This window comes from Stegodyphus dumicola, chromosome 6 (assembly GCF_044657685.1).
Source record: "Stegodyphus dumicola isolate Sdum_Otavi_A_Nest chromosome 6, ASM4465768v1".
NCBI lineage: Eukaryota > Metazoa > Arthropoda > Arachnida > Araneae > Eresidae > Stegodyphus > Stegodyphus dumicola.
In genome coordinates, this window is record NC_140773.1 from 115002034 (window position 1) to 115024571 (window position 22538).

The following is a 22538-nucleotide window of genomic DNA, read 5'->3' on the forward strand; positions in this document are numbered from 1 at the left end:
CCTATTTTAACTTCGCTAATATTTCTTTATGCTTGATCAGACAGCCTGGCTCAGTAAAAGTAGGCGGCCAGTGCAACTCTGATTAAAAATCTAGTTATAACTACGTGCAATGCTGATAAGGACCACGTGTTTCTGTGACTCCTTCTCCTATTTTCTTCTTTCTATGTATTTCTTTCTCCTGATGAGGAGGGACCTTTAGCTGCCCTCCAAATCGATTGAGTGTTTCATTATACCTACGCTAAATATAAGGTTGTTTTTTACGATTTGGATTGTCACATTAGCGTGTTTCTCTTCTCTTCTAGTCTACAGTAAGCTAAATCTGGTCTTGTGCCTAACATAAGATACATTAAAGCTCCTACAGCTTCTCTATAAGGAAATATGTCTCTGTTTGATTTATCTTCCTTTTTCTTTTCAGTTAGACCTTCCTTCAGGATAGGAGTTGACATTGGCTTGCAATCTTCCATCCCAAATTTTTGAAGAATTTTTCTTGCATAAGCTTGCTGACTAATTTTAATACTTCCATCTTCAAGATGTTTAATTTCAAGTCCAAGAAAGTATACTGCTGGTTTAGTTGTGATTCTGAATCTCGACTTCAATTCTCTGAAAAATTTTTCAGATTCTTGTAGATCTGTTGATGCTACTAAACCATCATCTACATATAAACATACGATTAGCTCCTTGCCGTTATTGTTTCTTATATATAAGCATGGATCAGCTTCACTTGTCTTGAAGCCCAGCTGTGACACAAAATATTTATTCCAGCAGCGTGATGATTGTTTAAGTCCATACAAACTGCGTTTCAACTTACAGACTTTCTTTGAACCGTCACTATATCCTTCTGGTTGCTGCATGTATATAGATTCTTCAAGTTTTCCATATAAGAATGCTGAACCGACATCAGACTGAGAAAGATGCATTTTCTCATTGGCTGCGATGCTCAAAACTGAACGAATAGTTCCTAACTTTGTTACTGGACTAAACGTTTGATCATAATCAACTCCAAAACGTTGAGTACATCCTTTGGCAACAAGTCTAGCCTTGAATTTATCAATAGATCCATCAGGATTCCTTTTGATCTTATAAACCCACTTGCATGGTATAGCTTTAGCATCTTTTGGTAATTTTTCTAAACTCCATGTTTCATTCTCTATCAATGATTTCATCTCTGAATCCATAGCTTCTTTCCAATTAACACTTTGCTTACAGTTGATCGCTTCTTCATAAGATTCGTGCTCTTTAGAATCAATAATAAAAGCTTCACTTATCATTATATAATCTTCAAAACGCTTTGGCTTTCTCAAGTCAACTCTATCTCTTAGGTATCTTGACTGTGCATTATTTTGCAAATTAATATCTTCACATTCTTGTCTTTCAAAGTGTTCTTCTGATATATTTCCAGATATTTCTTTGTTGTATTCTTTTTCTGAATTATCTTCTTCACAAAGAAACTTTTCTGACTTATCTTTTTCTGAATTTTGTTGATGTTCAGAGCCAGAAATTAGGCTATCTTGATCTTGAATAGGTAACTGCACCCTTTCTTCACAATTTGTGAGCTTTTCGTTAAATATAATATCACGTGAACAGATCACACTATTGGTTTCTTTGATCCATAGTCGGTATCTTTCGTCTCCATCATAACCAATTTAATAAGCTTTTGTAGCCTTATTATCCATTTTCCTTCTTCTTTGTTTAGGAATATGGTCATAACACACAGATTCTACTATACGAAGATGCTTAATTCGAGGTTTCTTTTTAAACCATAGCTCATAAGGACTCCTGCCTTCTACTGATGATTTGCCAGTTCTGTTTAGTACATATATGCTTTAGTACATATATACATACTTAACAGCTTCATTATATTTCTCTTGTTGAGCAATCGGAGCATCTACAGGAAGAATTTCTGGTTTCACTATAGTTCCTTCTACAATTTCTAAAGCACCAGGATGATAATTTAAAACAAATTTTATCCTGTATTTCCATATAAGCCTATCGCTTTCACCTGATAAAGGCTTTACTTGGACCTTAGATAATTCCATACTTTGATTTCCAGTGTTGACTAGTTCAGCCCATATTGCTGCAGGAAAATGAGCTTCAGAATTTGAGTACTTAAATGTTCTTGCCATTTCGATTATTGTACGTATGTCTCTTTCACTAGAGCCATTTTGTTCAGGAGAATAAGGTGCTGTTAGTCTTTGAGTTACACCTTCAGAATGCAAAACAGCACGCACTTTGTCATTGTCAAACCCGCCACCATTATCGCTGAGAAATTCTTTGACTGGATGTCCTAAAATTTTAGCGTGTGCAAGCATGTGTTGTAACATATTTACAACAGCAGATTTTTCCTTGATAAAATACCCATAACGAAACTTTGTGTAGCTATCTTTAAACACAACTATGTATCTTTTCTTCTGGAAAGATTCATCAAAAGGTCCACAGACATCAGCTGAAATTAATTCACCAGGCTTGCTGGCTGGCTTTCTTATGCACAAATGGTAAACGGTGTGCTTTGCCAAAAATGCATGGTTCACACAATTTTCTTTCAAATGGGATTTTAATTTCTAATTCTTTCTCAAGCATGTTCTTAATGTGACGTTTATCTTGATGTCCCCATCTCTGATGATATAACTCTAACAAGGAATTGTCTGCTTCAGCAGCATGCACTTCTATAATTTTATCAGGCATAATAGGTTCGATAGCTGCCTTGTATAAAGTACCATATACTTTGCGAGTTCCAAAAAGCACTACTTGACCATTAACCTTTAACCAGCATTCTGTAACTGTTGAAATAAATTTACTATTCGGATTTCTATCTTGAGCAGCAAGTAAAGAAAATAAATTTCTGTTTATCTCAGGGACATACCAAACATCTTTAAGGTAAATTCTTTGGATTTTACTACCAAAAGTTGTTTTGACACATACTGTACCTTTACCAAGAGCAACTAAAGTTTCTTTTCCAGCAACCTTGATGCTACAGGGACTATCAAACTTCATAAAGTCAATAAAGTATGTGAAACAATTCATGATACGTCTTGTAGCTCCACTATCAATCCAAAAAGATGTTTGATCAGTCTTAGCCTCTTCGTCAATGGTATTACACTGCCTGTATTTCCTTCATTGGTTTTCATCAACCTATTCTTGGGTGGTCTTCCATCAGCAATCCACTGTTTACAATCTTTTACCCAGTGTCCTTTCTTTTGGCAATAATTGCAAATATCTTCTTTTCTTGGTTTTCTTCTGAATTTATCTTTTTTATATTGCTTTTGTTTTTCAGATTTTGACATTACTAATGCCACTTGTTCATTTGTATTGCCTTTCTCATGACTTTTAAATTCTCTTTCATGAGAGCAAAGCTGTGCTGTTAACTCATCAACTGTTCTTTTGTCTTCACCCAAGAGTAACCAACTTGACTTAAACAAATGGTATTGTGCTGGTAAGACATCTAAAATCTTGCAATTGAGTAGCATGTCAGGTAACTTATTTTCATTTTTCTTTTCAAGTCCTGAATTCAACTCATTCCATAAGTTTTTTAATTTGGATAGATAAGCCGCCATATTATCATTTTCATTCCACTTGAATTGAAAAAATTGCATGCATATATTATACAATTGATTTTCTGATTATGCTTCAAATAACTTATGTAATTCCAACCACACTTCTCTAGCAGTCTGAAATCTCATAACTTTTTGCTGAGTTTCTTCCGTCATGGAATTCGTTAATACCATCATAGCACTAGTGTTTGCATTTTGAAACTTCTTAACAGCTTCATTATATTTCTCTTGTTGAGCAATCCGAGCATCTACAGGAAGAATTTCTGGTTTCACTATAGTTCCTTCTACAATTTCTAAAGCACCAGGATGATAATTTAAAACAAATTTTATCCTGTATTTCCATATAAGCCAATCGCTTTCACCTGATAAAGGCTTTACTTGGACCTTAGATAATTCCATACTTTGATTTCTAAACAACTTTCGATTGCTATAACGAAAACAAAACACTTACTTGATTAGGCTTAACGAGTTCCGTTTCTTGGAGAAAACATCAATTCAAAACATTTGACGCAATATGGGAGTTTGCTTGACCCATAACCTAAAAAAGTATTTCTTAAAAATACATAACCTAAAAAGGTATTTCTAAAAATAAAGAGAAAAACGAATAGCAGAGCAAAAATACGATGCTTTTATTGGAATTACAAACTATAGCTTTTTTTTGAACGACAGTATCGCGAAGCACAATCTCCTGATGACGACAACACTCACTGTTGCCAAAACTTATCTAAACTATATATTATATTATTATTATTTTTATTAACATACTTTAATACAAGCAGGTAGGAGGAGACAGTAATTTCATTACAAAACAGTATTTCCTAGAAGCCACTGTGATGAAAACCTGTTTGGACTGCCTTCATTTATTATCACGTCTGCCGAGTGGATTGCTGGCGCTGATGTTATGACTGAATAACAGATGCACCAGAATGCAAGGAAAGTCTCTGCTTTCCATCCTGTCGCCAACCAAAGACAAAACAAATGCATATTCTTCCTTTAAAGATGTTTATTGACTAAGAGAATAAGGCGATGTTAAAAAATATATATTTTAAAGTAAGAAATTCTTTAATTTTTGGGGTGCGGACATTTGTGCGGGTCACTTTTTTTTTACATAAATTTTATCTGTAAAGTTGGGGCGCGGACATTACATGACCGTATACGGTATGTACCAATCTTAAAATAAGGTATGATTTTTAAACAGTAGCTGAAGAATTTTTATTCAGTTACTAATTTTTCCTAATTGCTCCATCAATCTGTCAAAATGGTAATGTACTGATATGTTTACCTCACTTCTGCTTCTAAGTGACGTGATGAGCATTTTTTGGGGGGTATATGTTATGATACATTTTTTATGCTTTTCTTTTGTATGCATTTAATAATTTTTCATAATAAAACATCTGGAGTGTCTGGATTCTTAATTTCACTTCAGTACTAGCAAAATACCTCCATACTGTAGAAACAATTATTGTTTATTAGCATAAATCTGTACTTGCTGTTTTGCTTGGCGTACATCTCAAACCAAATCTTTCTAAACTGAAATATCATTTATTTTACATTCACTGAATAACTTACATCCCTGACACCAATCTAGAAAGTCATTACTTATTTATTATATTTTGCTTTCATTGATGCATGACTATCATCACATGGCAGCTTGATAAATGACTTAACCAGAGATATCTAAACAGTTATTATTATTTAAAATTAGTAATTCAGTACCAAAGAACATAGTGATATGTTGACATTATGCTTGGCCATGACAACAGACTTCAGCTAACTAAGCATTAAGCGTGTTGAGGAGAAATTTAACAGAAATTTCTTTTCTATATGGGAAAAAAAAAAAAAAAAAAAAAAAAAAAAAAAAAAAAAAAAAAAAAAAGATTTTGTAAATGATAGTCATTGGCCAAATGATTACATTTTCTGCTGTTTGTATTAATGATAATTGATTTGTTGTGCAGATAAGCCAAGTATACGCAAGAATTTATTTATTCAAGACTCTGATAAGTTTTAAGCATATATGGGAAACAAATGTAAGTATAATAATAAAAAAAAACTACTGTAATCTATTGTAATTCTGGCCTAATTTCCTCAGTGTGCAATAGAACATTTAGCAAACAACACCTCTCTTGCTTGGTAATTTCATGACACATCGCCAGTGACCCTGGATTAGCTTTTATGATGATAGCCGTGAACTGGAAGGTTTTCAGATATCATAAACAAAAGGCAAGATTTTAATTTAATGGAATTTAATTACAAATGGCAATAAGATGGTAAGATGATATAAGAGAAGTTTTTTATTCTGATGACAATGCCCAATTAACTAACAGATGGCGAAATCTTTATGGTTCTAAATCCAGAAAATATCACTATTGATAGTGAAGAAAGTGACAGAGTTGAGAGAGAATGAAAAGATTTCGACTAATAATTAAGTGGGAATTCTCGAAATGGCAATTATTAGCACACACACACATAAAAAAAAGGAATCAATTTAAACAGCTTATATTCAAAGAGATATTTAACAAAACAAATAAATAAATATTAAGCTTTTGTTTATAAATTTTCATTCGATTAAGGTCATATATACTTAATTTTATTTCATAAACGACTGTTTCATATTTCTTATTTTATAATCCCTACATGTTATCTTTCTGAATTTAAATTCTTGATCTAATATCCGGAAAATCCCGAATTCGGAATCTTCGAAGTCCTAACAAGTCCGGATCTCGTCCTTTAAAACAATTATGAGTTAGAGTAGATTGAAGGATGCCCCTTGTGTTATCGCAAAGTTGTTTCATTTATGGTAACCTGAGTATTTGAATTTTATGGAAACCCTATTATGATGTAATCGATTGTATGTTGCCGTAAATTTTGAATGATGGGAAAAAGATTTGTAAGGGCTTGTGGTGTGTGTCGGTTAGGAAGTACATTGCTTGTTTTGTGATTTAGATGGTAGAATGGCTGAATGTTGTAAGATTAATTTGAATTTCTGTATGATTTGGAATGCAAGGGGAAAACTTTATTAATTGACTGGTGTGTAAATGAAGATTTACTTAATAGCCATTATAAGTGTCCTGTTTGTAGGAAGAAAAGCGTATAGTTGAACGTCGGAGGATATCGACCCTACGTAGGATATTTATTTTTTACTCTTATTTTTTTGAATTTATGCGGCAAAGCCGATATACGGATTCTAGTTCAGATAATTTTAGGAAGTTTTTGGATGCTGTTAAGGAATTTAGTGTGCCACAGTTTGAAGGGCTCAGACAGTTCTAAATAAGGTAAGTGGACATTTGCTTTGTGTACTGCTTAGATGTATAACATGAATTTCCTTTTTTATGTTATTTTATTGTTTGATTTAAAATGCAGTCTATTGAGATTATGTATTTTTTGTTTGGCTCTATTGTAGAATTGTGTGCTCTTTAGTGAAAACAGGTCGGTGTGTATACATGGATAAAGTCAAGGATGTGCAATTCTCTGATTTTTTTAAGTGAAAATAGGTCAATGGATACTGAGTTTGTGAAATTCTTTGACTTGTTATTTTGTCTTCTTCACTACATAAAGCCAAAATAACAAGTCAATGAACTGCAAAAACTCGGTATCCAAGTACCGCCAAAAATCTTTAATTTTTCGCCAAAAGGCACCCATAAATATATTTTTACTATCACAGGTATTACCAGATAATTAAAAATTTAAACATACTTATAAGCTATGAATATTGTATGTGCAATAATTATAGTGTTCCAAAAATTATATAAAGTAGGCAAGTTAATAATTTGCTATTTTCCATTGTTACAAGTTTAATAATAAGGCTGGAGTTAAACTAAGTTTTGGATAAAATAATCTATCCTGAAATGAAACTGCAATTTTGAAAATGGAGTTAAAATGTAAAGATAGTTTAAGAAGAAATTTCAAACAGTCCAGTTACATGACTTAACATTATTCATAGTAGAGGTAACATTGAAGTAGATGGTACTCAATGTCTATAGAAAGTCTATTGATAAAAATCTATAAGGTAAGCAATTTGTAAGATAAGAATTGCAAAATCACATATTGCATCTTGAAGCACTGCCATTGGAAAAGGTACATTATACGAATATTGCATGCATTTTTATAAAAGAATATCTGTATATTAAATGACTTCATTTAAAAAAAAGCACTGATCCCCCCCCCAAAAAAAATGTGATTCAATTCTTGTTATTTTATATTATAAAAATAAACCAATATACACTGATTTATGAGCAGTCAAAGTGAGTGCAAATTTTTGAGAGAACCTGTATGTATTTAAAGCATTTATTTCAGAAATATAATGAAGTCCTTATTAATCAGGTAGGACTTTATATACGTAAATATGCCCTTATAATCAGGTACAGAGGTACTTAATATACATTTATAATTTGACTGACTGAATGTCCAGATAAGTTTGTTTTTACATGTCTCCTCAAGAATGTTTATTATTAGCTCAAAGCATATTTACATATATTAAAAGTATAAACATATGAACAATAATTAGAAACGACATTTTCAGTTTCAAAAAAAAAAAAAAAAAAAAGAATTTATAAAACTTCTGTACAATTACTTACAAAAATAAATTACATTTTATATACATAATTCTTACATTTACATGACTCAAAATATGGCATGATTTTATGCAGCAGCAGCAAGCTTGGTTGGCACCCATTTAGTTTAGCCACAAGCATCAGAAACAGAAACCCACAGCATTGAGTGAAATATTAAACAATTTGATTAAGAATAGTTCAAATATTCATCACCTGATTAAAGAATTTAAACATTCTTAGAATTCATAAAATGCAATAAAAATTATAATCAAATTATGTTTGCATTAAAAATGTTACAATAAGATCTAATCACAGCTATCACATAAAACATCAGATGATGAAAACATCATTCTTCATACATAAAAAAGGTCTAATATTCTTCAAGTACTATGCTGGCTATTTCTAATTTATATTGCCAAGTTAATATTACAATGTTAATACAAATGTAATAATTAATCACATTGAAAATTTTTTCTAAGTATTCCTTTATAATTATCACTGAACTTGGAGAGTAAAAATACTGCAGGTTAGAAGACAGTAATTATCAAATGTCCATAATTTTTTCACACAGTTTCACAGAAAAGACTAAATGGGGCTGCTCCAGCCAATATCATTTCCAACTAGACAATCAACAGTTATGTACAGGACTTAGAAGAGATGATGTATGTGCCATTTCTGAAAGCAAAGTAAAATGAAATATTTTAATAGTGAGCATTAAATTCTGTCAAAACTAAAATATTAGCTTATTTATTAAAATATCTGTCATAAAAGTCTATCAGAATTTAGCCGAATTCTTATACTGATTTACAAGTTTTGTTATTCCGGAAAAAAAAAAAAAAAAAAAAAAAAAAAAAAAGAGGACAAATCAGGAATTAATGGAATTAAGTTCACTCCTAAAAATATAATTTAACATTATTTTAATTTCTTTTGCATATTTATTTCTGTATTGACACATAATATGTCAATACAGAAATAAACATCCTTTTTAAAATATACACATTACAATTTTACTCACTTTTTGGAAGACAGCAAACTTGCATCAAGTTATCAGAACCACTGAAACTGCTTTTGGTAACTATTTGCGAAACACGCTAATGTAGTTCAATATTATTCAGTATAGGTATCTCCTTGTCAAATATTTATTGCACAATTTCTTGCAGTGAATTCTTTGGCAGTAAAACAGAAGTAAGTGCTTAGGAACAATATGCATCGCATTGGCTATGTTATTTTTTATACTGCACTGCTGGCCATTAAAATTGCAACACCAAGAAGGAAAGTAAATACAAAAAAGATGGTTATTGTATGTGAACAGTATGGCATGAAGATAAAATGATTAAATTTGTAAGCAGTTTGGGGGTTGACATGGGTGAGAAATTAGTAGAAACAGCTGCTACCCCCTGGCAGCTAAAACAGCCCTTACCTGGTTAGGCATGGAATCGAACTGGGCTTGGATAACAAAAACAGGCAACTCATTCCATGCTGCTTCAAGTCTATGCCACACTTCATCAACTGTATTAGCTGGAGAGAGGTGGCGAGCTAATCTCTCAGCAACCAATGACCAGATATTTTCAGTGGGCGATAGATCTGGAGAAAGCCAAAGGAATGGTTGCTATGCTGATGGTCCACACTGCTACAAATGTCAACACACCATATGAGCGGATACTGAGTGTGCTGCAAACATCTTCATTTCCTGACTAATGGTCCATGATGTGGTTACATGATTTTGCAGGGCTGACCTCACAATAAATCTGTCCTCTTGGGTGTTAGTCATGGGAGGGCATTGAGATCCTCCATGCCATTCAGTATGACCCTCAGCAACCCATTGATTCCATATTCGCATGACAGTAGTTGGATGTCGACCAGTGTGACGGGCGATATCACGGAACACACTCTCGAAAGGCAATGAACCTGCCTCTATCGAATTACAACACTTGCTGGTAAGCATTTCTTATTATTATTTGATGCATAATACGACATTATAAGCAAACTCTGACCCTACAAAACACTTTCAGAATGAGAAATACACGACACAACTTTTCTTTTATGCAATGTTTCAGATGCCATTTCTCCTTCCTGCATCGTCTAAATATGCTGAAATACTAATCATTTGCATATCCCAACCTCTTCTTCCTTCCTTGTAATTTTGACATTTGTCAGATCATTCCTTCCTGGTATTGCCATTTTAATGGCCAGCAGTGTTTATACTTTTAAAAAATGGGGAAAGAATTCTTAATCCCAACAACTTAATATCAGTTTTACTGCAGTTACAATGTGAAACATTGTGCCACGTGCATTTTCCATAATCTCTAACAAAACAAGCTAAAAACTGCATTGTTACTGCAAGAAATCTAAGAAAAATAGAAATTCTAGGGCAAATTATAGGAGGAATTTGAATATAATTAAAATGCATTCAACTCTGGGAGGGAGAATAAAGATTCTATGCTTGCAAACTTCAAAAATATAAATGTCTGAAAATGAATGGACTCTTCAGGTAAGAAGCACCTCAGTATAAAATTAATTTAAAAGTTCTACATTAATATGAATTGTAATTGTTATCTTTCACACCTGAACTGCCACATGGCCCACAGGTGGATCTTGACAGGTTTCTTTCTGGCACTTTGTGATCCACTGGTGGGTCACAGCAGTGTTCACATTCGTGTCCACATGTACCACTGGTGGGTCACCTTTTCTACAATTTTATATGGGAATATAAATTTCTTTGGCCTTCAAATCACTCTGCTTAAATTGGTCCCTAACATATCTAATTTTATAAATGCATTTCTTTATTATGCAAAATAATGTACAAAGTTCTAAAATGTTGGATTCATTTTTTTTCCTTACAAAAGGCTGTTAAAATATGAATATAAGCTGTAATGTTCTGGAAAGCACAAAGTATTGTTCAAAAGTAATAAATAATATAAAATACCATGTTGCATCCTATATATAATAACCTATAGTTCTTTTTTTTTTCAAACCTATGAATTAAAAACATATCTGGAATGATCTAATATAAATGTTATGTATATATTTCAGGAAAAATATGATGTAAGCACACTGATCTGAATCTGAATTATACATGAAGATACATACATACGTGAATATTGTATTCATGTATAATGTATTCACTTATGCATGAATATATAGCATATACACATACGTTAACATATATGTGTTACGGTGAAACACCGAAATCTGGAGAATGTCGACTTTCACCGGTGAATGTCAACATTCACACAGTCGCTTGGTGTATGTCCGAAATATTTTCCAAATACAGTAAGACCCCGCTTAACGCTGTTTCGGTTTAGCGCTCTTTTATTTCAACCTGGGGATTCCACGAAATCGCTCGCAGCATACGGGGATTCCTGAAATTTTATGCAGCGATAGGTTTCAAATACATATCCGAAAGAGTGTACTTGTATTTCTTGTTTGGTGTGGTATTGTACAGATATATTTTGAAGGGGTAAATGTGGAAGATGTCGAAGAAATAATTCAAGAAGCAGCGGCTAGTCTTTCTAATGATGAGCTCAAGGAATTAACTGAACAAGAAGAAAACAAAAATGTTGACAGCAGTGATTCAGAAGAAGAGCAAAAAGAACTTTCGATGGCGTTTGTAAAAAGGAGTTTGTCTACCATAACTGAAATAATGGATCAATTCATTGAAAATGATCCGAATTTTGACAGGAGCTCAAAAGTAAGGCGTGGTGTTAGAGATGCTCTATCTGTTTATGAAGAACTTTTAAGAGAACAACGCAAAAGAAAAAGGCAAACAACATTAGATGCTTTTGTCACAAAAAGGCAGAACACTGAAAACGCGGAAGGCTAACTAAATGTGACTGACTTAGAATTTTATTTGTTTTTTTTAAGAATATTCGTTTTGTTATTTATATTTTGTTTTTATTTTTGCAAGAAATAATAATGTGGTATTAATTTGGGCTTTAAGAAATAAATGTTTGGTTTTATTTTTATTAAAAAAACATACTTTTTAAATTTAATACCTAACCAATTTCCTAGCCATCTTCCCATAACCCCAATATTTACATGTAAAGATAGCCTCGTTTAGCGCTGTTTTGCATTACGCTCTACTTTGATGGAACGTATCCCCCGCATTAAGCGGGGTCTTACTGTACTCTTATTTCTGACTTACACCGGTAAATGTTGACATTCACTATCTAATAATGGTGAATGTTGAACATATAAGAATATTATATTTTCTTTTCTGTAATTCAGTCGTGAAAAACACTTTGTAAACTTAAAATAAGAACTTAAAACACACAGCACATTCAAAATGAGAAAGGAAAATCGTAGAAGTTAAAAACTTACTAAATTATGTTATTCGAATATTATTTATTGCAACAATGTAAACTGTTATGAAATTTGAATTGCACAAGAGGCCCTTGCTTTTACATCTGCATTTATTTATGGAACACTTCCATTTGCAGATACAGTGTGTACATATACTCCTCTCATTTTGATCGACACCAGAGCATATCTGTGATTGTCGACATACACCAGTGAGGGTCCGAATGTACAAGAATGTAATGCAATATTCAAAATCTTTCTCCGATGTATTTGGTGAATGTTGACATTCTCCGGTGAAAGTCGACACTCTCCAATTTCGGTCTTTCCCGGTAACATATATAAACCAAGTAACAAAAATTCCAGTTTTGAAAATAATAGTTACATATTTTCTGATAATGTGGTCATTTTTACTCTTTCTTTGCATGTTCATGATTGAAACATGGAATGCAATAATATTTGTCATTCACTAAACATAAGGTATTGACATTTTCTGAATACTTTAGACCTATAACATTACTGTGGTTCACTCATGCAATTTACCCTTATGCATGTCAGCAGTCAATGTGTTAAAATTAACTTAAAATTGTATGCGAATAGACTGCTTCTGAACTATATGGATTTTTAAAAAAGGTTTCTCATTAGCAAGTAGCATTAAAAATTCAAAAGTTCATAAAAGTAAAATTTTCACACAATAAAATATTTTACAATAATCTTGATAAAATAAAATGTAGTCAATTGTAGTAGAAAAGAATAATTCTAATTTTCAATTATTTTATGGAAATTTTAATGCACCAAGATATGTTTACTTTTGTATAACTTTAAGGGGTTTTTCCAATGGAATTATTCAGCTCCTCTTAAATACCAACTTGGCACTAACTTAATTCTAAAAAGGAAGTAATTTAAGGTTTCTAAAAGTCGGTTGAATCATAGTCTTCCTATCAATGAATTATTTAATCGCACTCTATTGTACAATGTACAATCACTAACTTTCAACTGCATACGGGAATACAACTTTCAGAATGGGTTGGAGTGGAATTTATCAAAGCCAGTATCCCTCAAGATATTTCTTTTTAATTTTTACCTAAATTGGACGGTTGATTAGGTGATGACATTGGTCTGAACAGGTGGAAACCAGCATTTTGTGCAGCTCTTGCTACAACATTGGCAAAATCAGAATCAGTGTACACTGATCCTTCAGAGGAACTAGCTACACTTGAGCGTGCACTAGAGTTACTGCTCCTGTCCGTTACACTAGTCCACGAAGGAGCTGCACCTATCAAGCACAGAAAGAACATGTTTTGGAATTTCCGTTTTACAATATACTATGCAACAGCAATGCAGACTACATTAGAACAGAAAAAAAAAAAAAAAAAAGAGATTATTAAGAACTCAAAAATATAAAATCCATCAAATGGCATTAGATAAAGTCTGTTTAAATGGAATTTTACTGATTAAGTAAAATTTTTTCCCCGGAGTAAGAGTATCTACAAAAATAAAATTATGCTTATTTAATTTCTGCAGTAACATTCTGATTAATCACACGACATAAAAAAAAAACAGCACTGGTACTGCATTCGTTTACTTTAGTATTTGCTATTTTTGAACCAAGTGCCATTCTCATTCATTTCGTGTTGAACGTGATTCGTGTGAATTATCAATCAGGGACAAATTCATTTTTGAAAGCTGTTTCTTGTTAATTTAAAATAAGCTTGTATAAACCTTCAATATTTATACAAGCTTGCAAAATTTAAGATAAAGAAAACTTCTCTTAAAATTTGTACTGACTTTACAGTTTGCAGTTAATTTTTCCCAATCATGTACAATTTTATTACTATTTGGACTAACTTTTTTACTTAGTAACACACATAATAAGCCAAGCAATAAAAATTAACTGAATAAAACACCTTCAATGAAAAATGCTTAATATCAACAGAAATTATTGCCTATATAATAAGAAGCATTAAAAGGTAATTATTTATAAGAAAAACAGTCTTTTATTAATAAATAAATATATTATATATACAGTGGGTGATCGGTTAAGAAACAGTTTGGACTGCAAACAAATCGGACAGCAAACACTTTCACGAAAGGTTTTTATGTTCAGACAACAAACACATATTTAGATAATGATAATGATTTCATTTTGAGCCCCCCACTCGTTCATTCACTGTCCCATACATAGACTTGAATAACAAATTCCATTCGACATTGGACATGTTCTTTAATGCACCATAAACAAAAAATGAAAAGGACTGTTTAATATGCAAGACTATATGTATGTATTATTTTTTAATAAACTTACTAAGAAATTATACATCCTTTTTTTTTTAACTTAATTTTTAAGGTCTCCAGAACGAATTAATCGATTTCACAAAAAAATCTATGGTAAATCCATGATCAGTTAACAGACAATTCGAATAGCCAACAAAGTCTTGTAACAGATTATGTCCGTTAATATTATGTCCCACTATATATATTTTACATAATGCTTTTGGATTTTTGTGATGCAATATTTAGACTTGTCTGATAGGAACATCAGCCCAAGCCCACAAAATTCCTCGTGGTAAGGAGTGCTCATGAAGGAATTACCCCTGTCATTGGCAACAGCCTTGAGCACCTTACAGGTGACCGTGTGATTTAGCTCATTCCACCCTCAATTTTGATAGAAAGCACCCCAGGAAGGAGAGCAGGTCTAAGAGTCTCTCATACCTCTCCCCTTCCACCAAACTCCACGAAAGGACTTTTAGCTCACCGCATACTTAGAATGCCTCCTAAACACTATACAAATATCCCATGCCTTCTTTGCGATTCGAAACCAGGCTCTTCGGCATGGCAGTCAGCGCCACTAACTACTATACTGTATACTGGTTGGGTGGCTCAAAATTTATTCATGCCCCAAAAAATGACTTTTTTTTTTTTTTTTTTTTTCATTAGCTGATTGAAAAAGGAGTTTTATACAGAAATATTTAAACCAGTTGGCACTTTCTGCTGATATCTTTACAAGTGTTTTGTGAAATCAAGCTCTTTTGTGTGAAGTTGCAGTAAAGAAAGTTCCCATCTCTTTCTGAAGAATGCTTTAATACAAAATGTCTACTGCCAGGTTGCACAGAATGTCTTCACAGCCTGTGCCTTTTGTTCCAGGTGTTGACTTACTGCAGTACTCCATTCTAATATGTGGGAACTTAATGCAACTACCATACTACCCAAAATCACAAACAATATTTCAAGTATTCAAAATTATCCATTTATTACAAATGAATTCTAATATCTGATCATAAATTTTCTAGAATTTCAAATTACTTTTAATGTAAAAGAAACTTTTTAAGCCTTCTTTTATAAAAAAAAAGCATTTAAAATTTCAAAATTTAGAGTGACACTAGTAACAAATTATTAATCTAAGACTTATACATTAAATTATATTCATTAAAAATTTCATAATTACTTTAAATTTTTCGTTAAGCTATTAACATATTTAGACTATGAAAAAAGCATTTATTTCTGAAACGATGTTACCTGACATAAAAATTTTAAAATGAGTTTTCACCACAAAACTGTAATATTAATGTATATATATATATATGTATGTATGTATATATGCAAAGAACATACAGGTAATCAAATAGCCAGTGATTGTGGTCCAATAACAGCCATAAAAAGAGAAAAATACAGAGATGTCAATAAACCAGGTGTTAAAAGAATAACTTTTTTTTTTTTTTTTTTTTTTTTTTTGAATGTTTTATAGGTTGCTGTGACCCAGAGTAACATAAAACAGAGCAGTAAATTAAATACCAGAAAAAATATGCATCTAGTGTTTTAAGTCATGGATGTCAACACTAACATACCAATTTTTTTCCATATTTCGATTCTACAACTCAAATTATGCCAGAATACCAAGTTTTGTAAAAATCGTACGAGTAGTTTTTAAAATATTAGCTCTCAAAATTTTAGCTCCTCAATGTTAATTGAATTTGGCAAATATTTATTAATATCTCTTTTTTTATTAAACGTTTTTGATTTTTTCTCTCACATTTCGAAATTTAGGTTCATTCCAAATAAAATTTACGCATTTTTTGTGTTTTATTTTTTAAATTTCTATTTTTAAATAATTTTTATAAATTTTTCGAAAAAAATTTTGAATTATAACCTATAAAATTTTTACCATGATCTTAAAGTAGGTGTATTTTTAAGCATATGTGCAAAAAATTAGACTTTTTTATTCAAAATTTTCTAGTATATACACGAATTTACATATTTTCGTGTTTTGAAATTTGGCATCTTTTTTTTGAGCGATAATAACGCCAAATGTGGTCTATGGATTTTTGTTACAGTGAATTGCCACAGCTATTTTTAACCTTAAATTTCAAATAAAATTTTACGGAGAATTAATTATATGACATTTTTTTCCTCAATGATGCGTAATAAATATTTATTAATACTATATGAAAAACTATTTTTTTAAATTATAGATGATATTATTCAAATTTTTAAATATTTTTTAATTTCTCTCTATCTTCTTTTTTTTTTTTTTTTTTTTTTTAAATAAGAGTAAATTTTTGTTAGAGTAAATTTTTACCTTCGGCGTTTTATCGTCTGCTACTTTACTTTAATGTCTGTTTAAATCCAGGGGCGTAGCTAGAGGGAGCTGTCCCCGGGTGCAGAATCCAAGGGGCGCCAAACTGATGTTATGACATTTTAGAATTAAATGTTTTCCATCCTTGGAAAGCAATAGGGGGCGCGAAATCTTCAGTTGTCCCTGGGCGCTGAAAACCCTAGCTACGACTCTGTTTAAATTGAATTGTCTAAAACTGAGAATTTTCATTTGATGTTTATTTGAATTTTATGACATTAACTGCATAATTTATTTCTAAACAAACTGTTGCTTTTGAAGTGGCTGAAAGAACGGCTGATACTATCATCCATATTTTTAAAGCACAGTATATTTTTATAAAAACATAAGATTTAGAATAACCATTTTTATAAAAGTCAAATTATGATATAAACATACAACCCTCTAGAGACTGAATTAATGGAAGTTCAATGGTTATGTAGAAATGATGTGCAGCTACTTAATGGCTGGATAAGTCAGCAGATTCTGTGGACAAGTAAGAATAATTATATAAACGACACCCAATATTCTGGATTCAATTAACAACGAGGAAACTATGTTTATTAAATGAATTTAAGCAGTTTTAAAACACAAAAAATCAACTCATTTTTTATCCTAAAATGTATTTTTGGGCATAGCAAATTTTCATTATATCCTTAAAATTCTAATTTAGAATGTAATTGTGAAGAATTGAATTCTAATCATCAGTAATATAATAAGTAATTATTACGATTATTAATAAATCCTTCTTATAAAGTAATTGAAAATATTTCAAAAAACTTTTTGTCTGAATGTAAATATTTTTCTGTACAACTATTTTTAATTTTATATTAATCAAGATTGCACACGATATTATTTATTTCCACTTCAATTCTTACCGTCAGTTCTAGTAGAAGTTATAAATCAATTATATTTAATTAAGGATTGGATTGGATTGGATAATTTAATTATGGCAAAGCACACGATGGCTATCTGCCTAAAGGGAGGGATGCCTTCGTGGAGGACTTTCTAGATAACTGGCTCGTATACACGTTACACATGGGAAAAACCACGAAAACACCCATGCGGCCAACCCGTTCGCGGGATTCGAACCTCGGACCGAACTACCAGTGTTCAGCGTCTTTACCGCTCGGCCGCTGGTGAGCTATTTAATTAAAGAATGACCATTTAAGTTTACAAACAGCGTACCGTAATAGCAATTCAATTATTGGCGCCGTATCTTTCATGTTACTCCCGATTGGCAAGCTACATGATTTTTAATGAGTATTCGGGTTTTGCTAGTAACATCACTTGAAAATCGCGCTTAAACTAGGTTAGTTGGTTATTTGAACATAGAAAGAACATGGGAGCTATTTGATTAAGATGCTTTCATAGAGAACCTTTGTAAAGAGAACCTAGATAACTACAAAAACCAACCATGCAGCCTGGGTTAGACTTTGCAACAAACAATTAGTATTTAACGATCTTCAAATGCAAGGCAATTGGTGAGGCTCCAATTAAATCTCCAATTTAATATTTTATTTGTAAATATTTAAAATATTGTTGTATTCTTAGACACAAAAAGCAGAATTTAAGTTTTGTTAACTCGTTAGTAAACTAACAAGCCGTAGTGCAAATGAATATTCAATTTCTTTTGCAATAATTGTATTCACTTTATTCTTGGAATATGAGCTAAAGAAGGAATGTTCTCGGAAGATTAAAGAAATGTTTAAATCCAGCGATATTAGGTTTGTCTTACAAGCTCAGGATAAAAACGATTCTGCAATTGCCTGAATAGTTGACTTGTAAATGGCTGTGAATTAAGCAGATGACTTTTAATCTTACGTTTTCAGTCAGAAAACATATTCCAAATGTTTTCTATTGCATGACAATGCATCTTTTAATTATTCCGTAACCAGTCGGAGAACCGCTTGTGTTCCGAAAATAAGTATGTGTACTCAATCGTCCTGCATGTTCTTCGAATTTGTCTTCATGTGATTTTTTTTCTTTCCCAAAAACTAAAAAGTTGCCTCTCAAAGGAAAGTTTTTTGACATTGAAGAGACAAAAGGAGTATGACATCTACTTTTAGAGGCATCTCAAAAACAGATCTCTACAAGCCTTCTCTTCCATTACATGTTGTGCAGTCAGAAAAAAAGTTGCATCAGCATAAATTCTATAATCTATTTTTATTACACTCTGATTACTTTATTAACATACAGTGAATATATACTAAATCTTTTACTTCAGCTTAAGTAATTCGGAATTTTTGACGGAATTGTTGTCGGAACTAGGACTTAGAAGATAAGTCAAATTAAATATTTCGATAACCCAATAAATTCAAGGTCGAAGTTTCAATATTTTATTTTCAGAGGGAGGGGAAAGTTTTTCAGTTTTGGTCCATTATCCTAAGTATATTTGCTTTGATTCTTTATTTTTTTCATAAAAGCGAAAAACTTACGCATGGTATGCATATAACGCATAGCTTCAAATTAAAATTTAATAATATGCAGAGTGATTATAATTAAAGTTCCACATTGATACAGTAATAAAAGGAAAACTACTGGATCAAATGTTATCAAACTTGGTAATCGTGTAAAGGAGGTCATGGGAATTTATTTTCCGCGAAAAAAAGGAAGTTCGAAACCTCACCACCAGGGGGGAAATAGCGCTGTGTGCAATATTGTTAAACGAAATATGCGTCGGAATCTAACTTAACCTTTTGTTACACGGGTTTAATATGTTGTATACCCTTAAGAAACTTTGAAGTAGGCAAATTACCATTTAAAAGCGTTAAATTCGATAAAAGTCGAGTGCACCACCCATGTAAGTGAGAAATTCGTCCGTGAAAACCACGAATTAGCGATTAGAAAATGTGAAATCGCAAATCACTCGCACAAGTGCGTACAATCTGGAAATCGTTTTCTTAGAGATCGCTTATTTGTAATTTTTGAAGCCTGAGTTCGGCCATAAAACATGAAGATACTACTAATTCAGAAGTCAAACAACAAAAATCAGCGTTATACCTACAAAATTAATATTAAAAAAAAATAACGCTGATTTTTGTTGTTTGACTTCTGAATTAGTATTTATTCGGCGTGTTATTGTGTCTTAATTATGAAGATACTAATTCAAAACGCTTTTAATCGATTTGGGCCAAAGAAATCTCTCATGTTATCTATCTAGTTCAATTGCATTCTCCTACTGCATTCAATAGCATAGCAGTCATTCCACACCATTTAGTGTTGAATGACAGCTAGTTTTATAACTGAACCATTTTTCTCTGAAGAGCAGTCGACTGCTGGACCACTCTGATTGCAGCTCACTTAGAATCAATGTTAAAATGTTTCGTGATACATGAACTGCAGTAACGTGGCATTTTAGATACTACGATTTATATGTAGGGCTGGGCCCCATCTCACGTGTGTCGCACAGTTACTTAGGCAACCTTTCATGAACGAACGTCTTATAGGCCAACACTTCCCCTCTTCCCACCAGACCTCAAACTCTGTGACTTTTGGCTATGGGGTTATCTCAAAAGCACTGTTTATGGTGATAATCTAAACAATTTGGCAGAAATGAAAAATGTGATACACTGACATGCCCGTAACATTCCTCCTGATATGCTAAGAGCTGCTGTTGAGAATGCAGTAACAGGATTTAACTTGTTTTCGGAAAATGCTGGATGCTACATTGAACATGCTTTGTAACACGTTTCGGAAAATATTAAACACACTTTAAACAGATGTTTTCGTGTCTTATTTCATTTAAAAATATTTTATACAGTGCCATTTTCCCCCTGGTGGTGAGTTTTTGAACTCTTTTTTTTTTTTTTTTCCTCGGAAAATAAATTCCCATAACCTCCTTTACACGATTCCCAAGTTTGATAACATTCGGTCCGGTAGTTTTCCTTTTATGACCATTTCAAATTGAAACTTTAATTATAACCACCATTCAATTTAAACTTTAAAAGTTTGACAGTTTGCTTCAAGTCCCAGCTTTAAAAATATATATATAATCTTTTATATTAATCCTCTTAGAAAGAATGTTTTAAGAAGCTAATTTTTCTCTCGCTTTATAGACTGTTAAATCGTAACTGTTCGTTTTCCTCTGGCGTCCCATGACATCAGTCTCTATCTGGCCTTTTATTCGCTGGCGTAGTGATGCCATTCCCAACAATGATCTTTAATATGATTTAGATTGTTTCAGCCGATATAAGAATCAGGTCACTCGGTGGTACAGAATAAACCCTGCTGGATTGTTTTATTTCTTTGTCATTTAGCAAAAATCTTTTAATTAAAATATTTATCCTTTGGACATCGCTTTAAACTTTTTTTATAGTTAAAAGGAAAAATGAAAAACTGACTTCAGCTGAAACGCAATTCATGTAATTAATATTTTAAAAAATTGACAAGAATGCAAAATTTATGGAAGTCTAGCAATCGAAAAATCTTAATTTTCTTGTGTGAGCACTGAAATTAACTGTAGAAAGAAAGACGAAAATTAGGGAGAAAAGTAAGCAAACATTTGCAGGGAAATTTTGTTGTGAGACATACCAAGATGTTTAAAAAAGTTGGACGCTTTTGAATATACTTTCAGGATACTTCAAAGAATTTAGGCGTTCAAAGAGAAAACACTTGAATGTGTACACCAGCAAATACTATCAATTGAGCTTGTGTTAGCAGAAAAGACAAAAACGATATCATTGCAGATTAAAGTGAAGAGCGACTGGTTTTAGACTATATGGTTGTATAAATTTAAATTACGTTATAGAACATCATATCGATTCATAAATCGAGAATCGCATGATTTTCTCAGTCGAATTATTTGAAGATTCAGGAGTTTATCCAGTATTGTATGTGGATGTCACCTAAAGGCGTTTTTTTTTCCTCCTGATGAAACAGCGGCCGAGCGGTAAAATTGCTGAACACTGGTAGTTCGGTCCGAGGTTCGAATCCCGCGAACAGGCTGGCTGCATGGGCGTTTTCGTGCTTTTCCCCATGTGTAACGTGTATGCAAGCCAGTTTCCCTTAGAAAGTCCTCCACAAAGGCATCCCTCCCCTTAGGCAGATTGCCCTAGTGTGCTTTGTCATAATTAAATAAACCAAAACCTCTTGATGAAACCAGTCTTTCCTTTCATCTCATACCTTCAAAATGTTTAGCCTCTAAAGACTGATAAAAACCGATAAAGACCAATAAAGCCTCTAAAGACCGATAAACCGATAAAGCCTCTAAAGACCGATAAAGGCTCTGACGAAATACCTCGTGAAGAACTTTCTAAGGGAAACCAGCTGTCATACACGGTGCACATGAGAAAATCCACAAAAACGCCAATGCAACCAGTCCGTTTACCGGGATTCGAACCCCGGAGTGAACTACCAGTATTCAGCGACTTTACCGCTCGATCGTTTGTGGGCCTTTATGAAATGGAAGGCGATAACTTTATTTAAAATGACTGTCAGAAATATCAAGATATTTCGAAAAGTTGGATGCTTTTTAATATACTTGCAGAATGCCTAAAGAAAAAGAGCAAGAATAAAGTAGAATGCCTGAACGAA

At 32.4% G+C, this 22538-nt stretch overlaps 1 protein-coding gene and 1 long non-coding RNA gene across 8 annotated transcripts in view; one reads left to right on the forward strand and one right to left on the reverse strand.

Annotated features, from left to right (window-relative positions):
* Window positions 1-4461: 4461 nt before the first annotated feature.
* LOC146996823 (uncharacterized) overlaps window positions 4462-22538 on the forward strand; it is a 39837-nt gene continuing 21760 nt past the window's right edge. For both annotated transcript variants that reach the window (XR_015041701.1, XR_015041702.1), the window contains exon 1: window positions 4462-4598. This is a non-coding gene — a long non-coding RNA (uncharacterized LOC146996823). The remainder of the gene's footprint in view (window positions 4599-22538) is intronic.
* The window catches only part of LOC118204281 (roundabout homolog 1-like), a 239073-nt gene continuing 224607 nt past the window's right edge, over window positions 8073-22538 (reverse strand). For 5 of the 6 annotated variants that reach the window (XM_085818849.1, XM_085818847.1, XM_085818846.1 and 2 more), the window contains 2 exons: window positions 13479-13670; window positions 8073-8773 (listed from right to left, as the gene is read on the reverse strand). In XM_085818849.1, the coding sequence (XP_085674975.1) occupies window positions 8727-8773; window positions 13479-13670 (239 nt within the window). In that variant the 3' untranslated portion in view covers window positions 8073-8726. The remainder of the gene's footprint in view (window positions 8774-13478; window positions 13671-22538) is intronic. The other variant, XM_085818850.1, reaches the window with a different exon arrangement.